The 13,639-nt window shown below is 41.9% G+C and overlaps 1 protein-coding gene across 1 annotated transcript in view; it reads left to right on the top strand.

The window, feature by feature from the left end:
* Positions 1 to 13,120, top strand: part of LOC104046010 (neural-cadherin) — a 42,339-nt gene extending 29,219 nt beyond the window's left edge. Inside the window, exons 21-32 of the mRNA XM_064442381.1 lie at positions 388 to 665; positions 2,112 to 2,326; positions 2,610 to 2,741; positions 3,563 to 3,686; positions 3,825 to 3,957; positions 4,040 to 4,220; positions 7,032 to 7,198; positions 7,788 to 8,052; positions 8,848 to 9,028; positions 10,407 to 10,660; positions 11,589 to 11,743; positions 12,080 to 13,120. Of these exons, the coding sequence (XP_064298451.1) occupies positions 388 to 665; positions 2,112 to 2,326; positions 2,610 to 2,741; positions 3,563 to 3,686; positions 3,825 to 3,957; positions 4,040 to 4,220; positions 7,032 to 7,198; positions 7,788 to 8,052; positions 8,848 to 9,028; positions 10,407 to 10,660; positions 11,589 to 11,743; positions 12,080 to 12,481 (2,487 nt within the window). The 3' untranslated portion in view covers positions 12,482 to 13,120. The remainder of the gene's footprint in view (positions 1 to 387; positions 666 to 2,111; positions 2,327 to 2,609; positions 2,742 to 3,562; positions 3,687 to 3,824; positions 3,958 to 4,039; positions 4,221 to 7,031; positions 7,199 to 7,787; positions 8,053 to 8,847; positions 9,029 to 10,406; positions 10,661 to 11,588; positions 11,744 to 12,079) is intronic.
* The last annotated feature ends 519 nt before the right edge of the window (positions 13,121 to 13,639 follow it).

Genomic DNA, 13,639 nt, shown 5'->3' with positions numbered 1-13,639 from the left:
ACTCTTGCCAGAAAAGTTATGTCTTCATTGCCCAATGCCTGTCCACCCTTCCCAATTTTTTTAAGACAGAATTGTCCAAATTAAAAATACGGATCAGATGCTATGTAAATGATCCATCACAACCATCTGAGATTAAAATGTATCCACTCAGCTTATGATGAATATGGCAATAGCTTACTCGCACTATAATTGACTTATACCAAGGCTTTGGCCGTAACAGATGAGAGGCTGAGCTGCCTTTGGCTGGATAGAGTGAGGTAGATGTTGGAAGGAAGTAGAACAGCAACCAGTTTTGAGAATAAATAAGACTTGGGCTTTTCATGGCCGTCATTGTGAGCTTCCTCTCTGTGGAAAAGTCACATGAATGCAGCTAATTGTTCTCCACAGCTGGAAAACATCTTGGATATAAATATCACCCAGATTGGCATTGATGAATGTGTGACTGCAAACTGCACTCATAGCAGCGGATGCATCAGCAAGCATGAACAGAGTCATGTGCCAACAATAACCACAGCTGGAAGCATTTCACTGGTGTCTGTGACAGTCCGGAGTCATGCCCTGTGTGGTTGTGCAGCTCGGGAGAGTCCTCATCTCTCCTGCTCCTCATACCAGACAAACCCTTGTCTCAATGGTGGCACATGTGTGGATACTGATCTGGGCTACAGGTTGGTAAAGCTTTGTCTAGCGTGCAAGCAAAATGCTTCTAGCTCAGTCTGTAAGGAGACGACTGGAAGCTTAGGGGGATATCACTGCGTGTCTTCTCACTGTGGCAGATCTGAGTTTTGTTATACTTCACGCACAGATCTTGCGAACAGACCTCTGTTTTCACGTAGATACATAGGTTCATCATAGTCTCCAGGAAAACCTTGGGAAGATTGCAGGCTGCACTGGTTCCTTTAATGTCATCCTGCAAGATGCTTTTGTTCTGTGCAACCTACCTTAATGTTGTTAAACATTTAAATCATGTCACTTATGTCACTTAATAACCTCTTCCCCACATTCCTTGTCTCATTTTTTCTCCAAAAATTACATGTCATAGACAAAATAGCATAAAGGTGAAAAAAAATGATGGGACTATAGTCGCTCAGAATGAGCCTGGTCCCCTTACAGAAGGCATGTTTGCTTTAAAAAATGGTCATCCCAACATAGGAAAGCAGAAATAATGAGCCAGCCTCTGCTAAGAACCCTTGATAGGGTTGATAGGATTCAGAATGATGTTGCAGAAGCCCTGGTCATAGTCAAGATCTGCGTCTGACATTGCTGCTCGGATGTAATCAGCCAGGGAAATTTTGCTGCCCAAAAAATCTTGGTAGGTTCTACTACCTATCGTTTGCTCAACTCCGATGCTTCTTTACTTCTGCTCCATTTTCAGTGGGTTTTTTCTGAGTGATCTTTTTCTGCATCCTACCCCTGTCACTCTGCTCTCGTTAGGTACTATTAATCTATGAGAAGTAGAAACTAAGAAAAAGGGGCCCAACTGTTTTTCCTCCTTGTCCTCCTGCCCATTTTTGTTGCTCCTTTAGTTTCCCTCTTGCAGTTTTTGTTATTGTCATGCCGTGATTACTCTTTTCTACAGAATCCCCAGGGTATTAAGGAAAGAACCCCAATGATCTATTTTTGATAGCGTAAAGGAAATAAACCAGTAAGTAGCTTGCAATAAGAGTGAAGTTATCAAGATCTATGACTGTCATCCCTATTCTCACTTTTTCTGGGTAATATTACTTTCCCACACCCTTCCTTTGCTTTCCCTGTCAACATTATAAAGTCTTTGAACAAGCTGATAACTAAGCCTAGTGAAAAGTGGCTTTCTTATCTTTGCTGAAGAGATTAGAGGTTTTCAGGTGCTTTGTATATTACATAATCTCTGTCATTCGTTCACAGAATTAGCCTTGTATAGACATACTATCATTTAGAACAAAAGCTAAATTGTGTTTATACAAACAAGTCAATAGGGAACATTTTATGACAGTTTTGCTTGTGCTTAACCCACACTATGGCCTAGGCAACATGAGCTCCTGTGTTTAAAGTTGGAGGGTCCTGCTGTGGGAAGAGCTCTTTGCGGCTTCTGCTTGGATGGTGGATATTTGCTTTTATTTATTTTTTTTTAATAGATGCAAGTGTTCTGCAAATTTCCATGGACCAGACTGCCAGCAGACAAAACACAGCTTCAGAGGGCATGGTTATGCCTGGTTCCCTCCTCTTAAGCCTTGCTTTGAGAGCCGAATCTCCTTAGAGTTTATCACCGAAGTTGCCAATGGCCTTCTGTTGTACCATGGACCAGTGGCGCGAGGGCAGCCTGGAGAACAAGAAGGCTTCATGGCATTAGGTTAGCAACTTAAAGAGTATTTGTCCTTTGTGTTTGTGTGAAGGTGAGATTCTACTTAGAGTTGATAGGGTTTTTTTAAGAAAAGTTACTTCTAGAGAATAAGAAAATGCAGAACAATTTGTCAGCATGCCCAGTTTGTATCCTGTGTCATTGTGTTAGGAGCTGGGTTTTTTAAGCTGTCTAAAAAACTCCTCCAATTAAAATCTAACTGCATCAGTTGTTTCAACTGAGTTTGAGTGGGAACATGGTTAGCACATATCCAGTAAGAGTCTTTCCTTTGCAGAGCTCTCCGGTGGTGTCCCGTTGCTGACTGTGAGCCACAGCTCTGGTGTGCTTTTCCTGCAACTGTCACGAAAAGTTAATGTTGCAGATCGCCGCTGGCACAATATTAAAATTATAAATGATGGAAAGGCAAGTGTAAATATGGAATATCCTGTGGAAGCACTAATTCATGTACCTCGTTATTCCTTCCAAATCCTTCCTCCCGCCTGTAAAGCTCTTTAATCAATCAGTCTTTCATCATCTCTGCAACAGCAGGGACTGAAGTTTGTCAGCTCAGGTGTCCTCTTAGTCTTGAAGCAGTGAAGCAGAACAAGACCTGGAGAAGTCCAATCCAATTTTAAAACTGGCCCTGCTATTTTCTTCGTTTAATGATCCTGTTAGACTATAGAACTGTGATAATCCAGAGGCTAAATGCTTCCTGGACTGGGGGACTGAAATATCCATAATTTCTGTGAGTGGGAAGCCCTGCCCCACCAATGTAGGAATGCAGCACAAGAGTAGATATGCTTTTGTGTAAGGGGAACATCTTGCTGATGTAACACTGGGGAAGGCATCTGCTAGGCTCCCCCCTCCTCTCCTGCATAAGGCAAGCTGGGAGTCATATCAGGATCTGGGATGGGGAGCCTGGCAGACCATCTGCTCTGCTAGATTGTCTCTCTGGGTTCTCATTTGGCAGAAAACTCTGAGAAAATCCCATCTTCTTCCTACCATGTCAGTGACTTGGCTTGGTCATGGTAGAGTCAGATCTTTGTTTTGTGTGGCTCCTTAGTTATATGCCATATGCAATAACCTTCCAGATTAGTATGTGGATGTGTTTTATTATTTTAATATAGTTTCCTGCACTGTAATTGCTAGTTACTATTCCCCCTTCTGCTAAGTGAAAGAAAATGTATAATTAAAGTGTATACACGTCTCTGGATGCAATTGTTTTACATAATGTCTTTCTCTAGAGAGTGAAGCTGATTCTTGACCACTGTGTAAATGTCTCAGTTAAAGACAATAACGGTGTCATTAAGAAGATCTCCCACATGGATCTGTCCTCCTGTGAAGCCTCTGGAGAGACTGTGGGATCTCAAAGGTAAAAAAACCCAAAAAACAAACCAACGAGAACTAGGAACATAATTACTCAAAAGAGCTAAGGAAAAAGGGGGGAAAAACAGCCAAGTTGCTGTATTTTCCATGCCACTAATTCTTTCTTTCCCTCCCTTCCCTTCAGCATGGGTAAGCTCTTCAGTGGCCATCAGCCCCTGCAGCTGGGTGGAGTTAAGAAGACTTTGCCTTACCATGGTTCACAAAGGCACTTCAGAGGGTTTGTTGGCTGCATACGCAATGTCATTGTTGACAGTAAGGTAGGGCTACTAAGACCAGTCTTGGGTCTACTGCTGTTAATGGTAGACACGTTACGTCATGCTTCTCTGTGTCCTTTTCCAGGTCTATGATTTAGAGCACCCTGCAGAGTCCTTGAACAGCGCTCCAGGCTGTGTCCTTACAGATGAAATGTGTCAGAGTGGTGAGATGGCCTCCTGTGGCGCCCATGGCAAGTGTGTTGGTGGTTGGGATTTCTTTCGCTGTGACTGTTCCCCAGGATATGCTGGACCAGCATGTGAGAAAGGTACTGCAAGTTCTAGGGAGAAGTTCATGGTGAGGATCTGTGGGAACAGCATCAAACATATGACTCTAAATTTGCCACAACTTTGAACTGAGTAGTGTAATAAGACCATGCTGTACTCTGGGAATGGTTTAGATCTGCAGTGATGTAAAGATTCTTCTAACTCTTTTTGAAAAAAGATAATGTCACAGATGGGGGTCTTGTTGAGACCTGCTTTGCTTTGCAGAGAGGGCAAGTGGTCAGATGGGTTATTTTTCCTTTTCATCACAGCATCTTATCTCTGAGTGGTGAAAGATGAAACATTCTACATTGTGCCTTCTTCCTCTGATCATATTGATCACAAAATGTAGTTTAATGAACATGGTACTATTTGTCACCTTGCAGTGGTTATAAGAGTGATGAGGTTGCCAGCTTGGTATGTTGCCTTTGTAAAACCTGGGGGCATAACCCTCAAGTTATCCTCAGGCCCTATTTTCCATCTATAAAATGGGGGTACTTGCATTTGCATCTGTCACTGGAATGAATGGAAGGTTGTGCAATGCCCCTAGAGCACAGCAGTGGGTGCATGTGGGGACATGATATAAGGCTGGCTCCAGCAAACAAGTTATCCTGTAAAAAGCAGCAGGAAATACATATCAGACAACAAAAGCATGCAAGAGTGGATAATGAAAACCTTGGAGACATTGTAAGAAAGTGCAAAATTTTAGCACAATTCAAAAATTTAGGAAATAAATTATTTAACTCCTAGTAGCCCACAGCCATGTTCAGGGTACAGGGGGCACACACTTGAAGTTGGCTCTGTCTTCCGTATCTTAACACTTTCAGCATCCATTGCTCTGAAGCAGAAATCAGAAGTGAGTTACAGGTACCTCTAGGTACAAGGTACAAACGATGGGATTGATCATAACAGTCTATAATGACCACCAGTGCCCCATAACTTTGGGGCGTTTGTGTAGTGTTGAAAGAGAATTAGTCCCCTCTATCCTGTAGTTTGAATGAGCTACAGGTGAGGATGAGCAGCAGTTATCAGCTGGAAAGGAGCACATGCAAGCTAGGGTTGAATCAATGTGCTATGATTAACAGACAGGACTGGTGGTGTATTACACGCATGCTTTCAGCTCACTGAGCTTACTTTTCCTTCTTGTATACAGAACAATAATACCCTATGCAGGCAGCCAGACCCTCTCTTCCTTTCTCCATGTACCACACAACACTTAAAAGGCATGACAGTAAATTACTCAGCTGAGTCTGTCCAACAGGGTGAGGACTGGCACACTCTAGGCCTGGAGCCTTCCCTGTTTAAAGTGTTTATAATGACCACAGAAATGGCTAATACAATTCAGTTATTTGTATTAACATTTTGCAGACAGATGATACTGATTTACAAACATATGCCTACATTTAAATCTTATTCTGTTTCGTGTTATCTTGGGATGCTGGTTCACAATCCCAACTGCTATATTGGGTCCTACCCCTCACCACTGTGGGACAAACTAAGTGCTCAGAAAGTAATTACTTGAAATCCATAAGTCAGATCCTGATGCAATGGGAAAAATTCAATTGGTTCCAGCTTCTTCTAATATATTGGGCTGCAAAATGCTGGTGTTCAGCTGGTGCTTTATGAATGGCTGAGCCATGCTTGCAGCAAGGAGCAGACAGCTGGGGACAGGAATCACTGAAGTGTCCCAAGCAAATCTATCCCTGCGCACCAGTTACAGCCTGTAGCTGCAGAGATGGTGAACAAGAGAGAACAGTGGGCTAGGAAGAATAATATGAATGGAATGAGCTAGAGAAGAAAAGAAAATATGCTTGAAGAAATAAAAGAGACAGAAGAAACAGTGAGAGGAAAAGAGTGCAGAAATGAAGTCTCTCGATCATTTGATATTTCATGTCCTGGGAATCAGTCTAACTGCCTCAGCATCAGCTGGGCAGTTCTTGGATTTCTACTTGTGTGACACTGACCTCAGATTAGCTGTTGGTGACCCAGCGTTCTTCCTGTCTAGTCACTAACTTGGACTATATCTTTATCTGGTAAGAAGAACTGTCTTTTTTCAACTAACCTGTGTCCAGAACAAGCAGATCTAGGATTGCTGTCAGGTAGTAAGACTGCAGTTGGTGCCTGAAATGCTGCATAAGAGCACCAAGGTCAGGGTTGTTTAGCGGTCTTTGATTTCTATAAAAGTGTGCAGTGCAACTTCATCACACTCTGCTGGGTGACTCTCAGATGGATTCCCCAGGATGATGGGGAAAGAATGACTTTCAGTGCATTTGCCCTAATTAAGATAATAAGCATTGACCTAATCCCTCTTCGTAAATAAAAAAATTACATATTATAACTTTGACCCTGTGCCAGCCCCCAGGGTTTCTCTTGTGCCAACTGGAATGGGAAGTAAAGTGCATATTTTCTAACAGTGAGGGTTACTGAAAGAAACATGAGATTCTCTTCCTTTTTTTGTCTTCAGATCAATACCAGCTACTTTACTGGAAGACATGTTTCAGATCTTGAAAAAAAAAGGAGTTAGCTGACTTAGCGTAGGAGTGACTGGGTAGAATGTGCAGCTTGTAAGAGGCAGAATGTTAGAGTAATTATCTAATTGTCCCTTTCCTACCCGAATTCTGTATCCTTTGTTTATTCTTTTTCTCTTAATTCCCATGGGGGTGGGGGACGCTTTCCATGATGCTTCATTATGTTGTCAAAGCTTCTTAAGAACTAAAATTCTGGCATTCAGAGTTTGTTAATTCTTCAGCAGTAGAGATCTGAGGGAGCCGTAATTTCTGAGTGTTTTGCTTTGGTTTTGTGTGTGTTGTGCTTAGTTCTTCCAGAATGGGCTTTTGGAAGGGACAGTTGGATCCATTATGAGCCGAGAAGCAACCTCAGCACTCACAGCACTCAGATCCAGCTGATGGTGCGCACCCGTATCTCCCACAGCACCCTTCTCAGCTTGGCCTCTGCAGATTGGAGTGAATACATCCAACTAGAGGTGAGCAGACCAAATGCCGTTCTGTTTCAGTGCTCTTAATTTGTCATGGAGTACCCCAAAAAGAGAAAAAGATGCATTTTCTGATTAAGGACACCTATTCTTTAATGTAATAAAGAGCAAGAATTTTCCACGTGAGGGTAACTACTCTCATTTGTGTTGTACTCCTCACTATTACCCTTTTAGAGTATAGATTCTTGCTGTTTCACTGCAAAAAGTACAGGTGAGTGCATGTAATACACATGAATAGGGAAGATTGTTTTGTCCTGTTTGCCTTTTCCTGTTGCCTCTGTCTCCAGTTATAAAACTTGTCTCTACATTTCTGCTGCTGTTGAAAAAGCTGTCTGGATTATATCAGCCAGAGAGCACCTAACTATTCCAAGTTAGAGGAGAGAGTGGCCTGTAAAGAAAAAGGCTGATAATCCCTGGACTTGCAGTTTTCTTGTGGTAACTTTTATCTGGGAATAAAGCACTTAAATGAAAATGGTACTCTTGGTTTTTAAAAACTCAGGTCCATTTCATGAGGCAGAACACTGTAATAACATTTTGAAGTGCAATTCTGTTACTAAATGTTTTTATTGTTGTCTTCTAGGTGGTTGAGGGTTTCTTTAGTGTTAACTTCAGCTTGGGGGACAAAAGTCACTCTCTGAGAATGAGGACATTACGTATAAACAATGGCCAGTGGGTTCTTCTGACCATGGAGCGCTACAACAACGAATTTACCTTGCGCGTTAACAGTGGTGGAGGTGATCAGGAAGTGACCTCTGTCTTAGGTACGAATAGATGGTTTGAAATGGATTGGGCAAGCATTGTGCTAGGAAACCGCCTTCCCAGTCACTCAGAGAGTGATTTTCAAGGTACGTGATATGATGAGTTCCCAAAAGGAGGGAATTAAAGCCTGAAAGGGGGGGGTCTTTGAGTGTATTGGAGACTCTAAAACACAGGTTAGAATTCCTGTGGAGAATACTATGCTCATGAAATCCCATCTCCTCTACTAGGGAATTCAGAGCTAATGTTCAACTCTCTATTTGCTGTTGTATCTGGTCCTAGTGAAGATGTGACATTTCCTGTAGATATTGAAAGATACCACTTTAGATTTTTATTTCCCATGCCAGAGACCCATGAAACAGGGAACTCATGCTGCAATCTTCACTCCCTTTTTGCCTTGGAAGGGTTTAAGGAACAGACACAACACCTCCTGGTGGGAGGAGAAGGATTTGCAAAGCAATTCATTACGCACTCTATTTCCTGGTGTGGGGTGCTGGGACTTAGAGATGTGGCTCAACAGAAGACAGCTTCTTCCATTCTGTTGCTTCTCATTCAGACCCACTTCTAAGACTGTATTTTAAATCTAGATTAATTTAGTGGAGCTGTTCTGGTTCATAGCACAGTTCTGCTAAATCATTGCATTGGTACAACCAAACCGTCCTGGAGAAGTATTATCAAGCTGTAGATCAGCCAGGGCACATAGACACATGTTCTGTAACTCTTCTAAAATAAAACTGATAAGCAGTATGAGGATCTTTCTAAAAAATATTTTAAGTGTTTTACAACGCTCTAAGATCTCCTGCATATGTGCTGGGGGCAAGGCTTGAGGTGGGGGAGCTGTTAGTTCAATGTATTTCTCTGTATACTCCCCTGCTTTGATGCAGGTTGTATGCGTGATGTCCAGCTGAATGGTCAGTCGCTTCTTGTCGAGGGCAAAAGCACGGAGTTTGGCCTAATTCTGAGGCGGCAAGGTGTCACGATGGGATGCCATTCCAGTGCCTGCAGCAGCCAGCCCTGTTACAGCCCTTTTCTTTGTGTAGACCTGTGGAGAAAATACGAATGCCGGTACATCAAGCTTTTTCATCTGGGGTGGTTGGGAAGCTCTTTATTTCTACCTTAGTTCAGGCAACTTGCTTCTAACAGTGAAACTCCCTGGTGCTGCTGGCCAGAGAGGGGCATCCAAGGACAAATCCTGCTCTCCACCTCATCTCCCAGCATGGGCCAAACTTGCCTCTTCCTGCAAGTCTTATATGGAACCTATTTACTCCATCATTTTTTCCATGGTGAGAAGATTACCAGCCAGTGAGGAAGTGAAATGCCCTTTGATAAAAGGTGGATTGCAGACGCTTTCATCTCTCCTTATCTCTGTGAAAATGTATATACTGTGATATAGCATATACATATATATTGTGTGTATGTATGTATATAATATATATTGCATATACAATATATATTTACATATATTTTCTGTAAATAAATTGAAATTCATCATACTTCATATGAAACAATGAGAACTGCAGAATTAGACTGTCACAAAACTGGATTCTAAAATTTGCTGCCCAGGGCCAAAACCAATGCCCACCAGCTGGTATCCTACACAATCAATTCCTTGAAGAAGATCCACTCTTTCAGGAAAATTTTCAAAAGATATATTAAAATATACAAATCAAAATATAGGCATTTTTGTTCAAAAAAACCAAGCATAGATACATGTGAGACTGGGAGAAGGTGCCACTGGCATTCCTTCAAATCAGCCAAGATTTGGCACTTCTGAGGCGTGGTGATTCACTGCTGAAAGAGGCTGTGAGATGGTCTTAAGTGTTCCTTGAGACACTCCTTTATTCAGTCTACTTGTGAAAGAACAATATGGAGGCTTTTCCATTTATTCATTGGTATTTCTTCTTTGGATTGTGGAAAGCAGGTCTGTGCTTCTCTCAGCATTCCTGCATGGCCTCTCCAATTACATATCAGAAAAAATCACTTTATCTTCTGATTAAAGTCCTAAAAGACAAGATGGGTCATTCTGAGGAGGTCAATGACATCTCTTTCCCGAAGGCCCAGATGAACATTGCAAAGCTTATACTAAGTGCTTGCTAACCCCATTGATCTCGGGCATTCATTTTTTTCTAGGGGTTTTGAGCATGCCTTTAGAAAAAGGGTTAGTCTTTTCAGAAGCTGATGGATCACTTTTTTAATGAAGGAGTGAAGCTTTTCTGCATATCTTCTGGATAGGGAAAGCAGAACATATGTTCATGTTTTCATAAGCCTACTAGCTCACTATGTTAGAGTTTACATCTATTTCATACTCTGTGTGGGTTTGTGGTTTGCTTGAAAAGACTTTAATTATTGGCTTTAAAGAAATAGTAACAAACTTTGCACAAAAGAACATACAACTCCAGGTGCTTTGCTTGCCTAAAAGATATCTTCTGCTTTTGTTGTTCAGGTGTCCATCCGGGAAAGTAGAAGTGACTGACAGCCTTACAGGGCTCCGACACTGTACCTCATCACCTTGTGGACACTGGACCTGTAGGAATGGGGGTACCTGTGTGGCTCAATCCCAAGACAAGACTATCTGCCAGTGCCCCGAAGGTTACAAGGGAAGATGGTGTGAAATTAGCCAGGTGAAGGCTGGAAGGCCCGTTGGACTCAGCTCTGGCTCTATTCTGGCAATCAGCATGTGCCTCCTTGTCTTCCTAGGTAGGAAAGCAAGTGCTTTATTTCATTCTTTTTAATCTTGTACCTTGCTCCATTGAATCAAGTGTGCTTTACCTTTGGATGTTGTGGTCAGTGTTCCACTTTTTCTGGAGACACCAGTTGGGAGTTCATGTGAGGATCCTAAGAGACAGATATCAGCACATACTTATGGTTTACTTGCTTTGAAGGCAGTTCAAACAAATTTAGGACTTCTCTCTTTCAGAATCACTTATTTTCAATCACTTATTTTCAATAAAGTAAGAGCTTTCCATCTATGCATGCAAATCTGTGTGCAGACACATCCATCTGAAACTCCCACCTGCCCTGAGCCCGTACATTTATATTAGGTAGGATCTACAGCTAGTACATGCTATTCATATATTAAGAAGGCAGAGATCTGTCTCTAGAAAGTTTAGGATCTTAACAGGCAAGCCTCGTTAAGAGTGCGGGGCAGAAACAAATGTTCACAGTGTGTCCAGTTTCAGACACACTGTGGCTGAAAGGTTACTAACACCATAAAACTCTTTCTCATATTGATAAAGAAAAACTGCATACACATCTCAGAATAGTAGAGACTCCATGATTATATTACAGTTGTACCCTTCATTAAAACAGTGTTTTACTTACTTTGGGTATCTTATTTACTCAGGATTGATGAAAGGCCAGAGATTGGCCAAAATGCCTTCTATTTAAATGGATTCCTTTAGGTGAGTAAAATACCCTTTTAATGAAGTTTATGATGTAATATACATAGATAATTCTTTACATTCCTGAATTTAAGTTGTTTATATATTAACAATTACGCATCTCTTACCTGGGAATTTGGTTGTCAAATTAAGAGTTGATTTAATATCTCAGGAGTCATATAACCACTTGTTTGTCATGCATCATACTTTGTCATATAACAAATATGTGTCTTTATTTCTTCCAGCTCTCTTGGTCTCCTACACAGTGTGGAGTCAGTGGGGAAGTTCCGGGTTTCGGAAAGGAGGAATTTACCACATTCCTGAAGAGCGTGAAAGCTGGGAAGATGTTAGAGAAAATGTCTTCAATTATAATGAAGAAGGAGGAGGAGAACGTGACCAGGTATGATGCAGCTTCAATACAGTCTGCAAATCCAACCTCTCCTCAGCTTCCTTTTTCAGACCTTTTATTTAACTTATTGTCCTTATCCACTTGGCTTTTTTTTTTTAAAATTTATTTTATTTTTACCTGAAGTACTACAGACTGGGAGGCTTCTATTTCAACCCAATCTGTACCTTTCACGATCCTGGTCATCTGTGGCCACCTTTGAGAGGGCTGCTCTGGACACAGTGCTCTTGCTTTAGCTGAAGACTACCATTACGCAAAAGGATTTGGATGATCTGACCTGTTTTCTTTTGTGCTGTTTCTCTCTGATATTTGCATTCTTTTTTCTTCCAGAATGCTTACAATATAGATGAACTGAAGAAACCTCTCCATACCATTCCCTGCTTCTCCTTGAGGGCAGCTGCTCCATGCTCCAGGACAACCACTGGCCCAAAAAGAGACTCGCTCCCAAAACATGCACTTCAGAAACAATCAACATCAGCTGTTACCAGTGTCCCAGACTTCAAGGAATATGTTTCTAAAATCATCTGGGATGCAGACAATGATCTACAGAGTCTTCCAGCTGACACTATTCATTTTTACTGCTTAGAAGGGCAAGGTTCTCTGGCAGGGAGCCTTAGTTCCTTAGACTCCATTAGTGGTGATGAAGATCTAAATTATGATTACCTCCAAGAGTGGGGGTCAAAGTTTGACAAGCTTAAAGAACTCTATAAGGTCTCAAACAAACATTTATAACCAGAGTTAAAGGAACTTGGAATATTGCCATGACACATGGACACTACTTTTAAAAATGCCCTTTTTTATATATAAGGTACATCAGGTAACTTACTTGATGCAAGTTTTTAGTTATAGTAGTGTGATATACTCACTTTTCCCAGAAGTGATGATCCCAACACTCTTTTTATATGCGCTGTATATTATTTAATGGTAGAAGTACAAAGACTTTTAAAGCATTAGTTTTCTTGAAAACTTTGGAATGTAGAATTTTTACAGAATAGTGTTATAATACACCTTTTTATTCCTATAGACCACAGTGACTTACTATATAATCATAGAATGGTTTGGGTTGGGAGGGACCTTCAGAGGTCATCTAGTCCAACCACCCTGCAGTGAGCAGGGACATCTTCGACTAGATCAGGTTGCTCAGAGCCCCGTCCAACATGACCTTGAATGTTTCTAGGGATGGGGCATCTACCACCTCTCTTGGTGTCGTGGTTTAGTCCTAGTCAGCAACCAAGCACCACGCAGCTGCTCGCTCACTCCCCCCTGGTGGGACGGGGGAGGGAACCGGAAGAGTAAAAGTGAGGCAACTCATTGGTTGAGATAAAGACAGTTTAATAGGTAAAGCAAAAGCTGCGCACGGAAGCAAAGCAAAACAAGGAATTATTTCACCACTTCCCACGGGCAGGCAGGAGTTCAGCCATCTCCAGGAAAGCAGGGCTCCATCATGCGTAACGGTTACTTGGGAAGACAAACGCCATCACTCCAAACGTGTCCCCCCCTTCCTTCTTCTTCCCCAGCTTTATATACTGAGCATGACGTCATATGGTATGGAATATCCCGTTGGTCAGTTTGGGTCAGCTGTCCCAGCTGTGCCCCCTCCCAGCTTCTTGTGCACCCAGCAGAGCACGGGGAGCTGAAAAAGTCCTTGGCCAGTGTAAGTGCTACTTATCAACACCTAAAACATCTCCACATTATCACCACTGTTTCCAGCAAAAATCCAAAACATAGTCCCATACTAGCTACTACGAAGAAATTTAACTCTATCCCAGCTGAAACCAGGACAGTGGGCAACCTGTGCCAGTACTAGGGTTCTCCTGAATGCAAGAACTTGAACTATTTTCTCCCTAGTATTAATATGATTCCTATCAGGTAGGTAGCAATGGGTAGGGC

The sequence above is a fragment of the Phalacrocorax carbo genome, chromosome 2 (genome assembly GCF_963921805.1).
Source record: "Phalacrocorax carbo chromosome 2, bPhaCar2.1, whole genome shotgun sequence".
NCBI classification, from domain to species: Eukaryota; Metazoa; Chordata; class Aves; order Suliformes; family Phalacrocoracidae; genus Phalacrocorax; species Phalacrocorax carbo.
The sequence above is the reverse complement of the archived record's forward strand: the minus strand, read 5'-3'. Positions and strand labels throughout refer to the sequence as shown.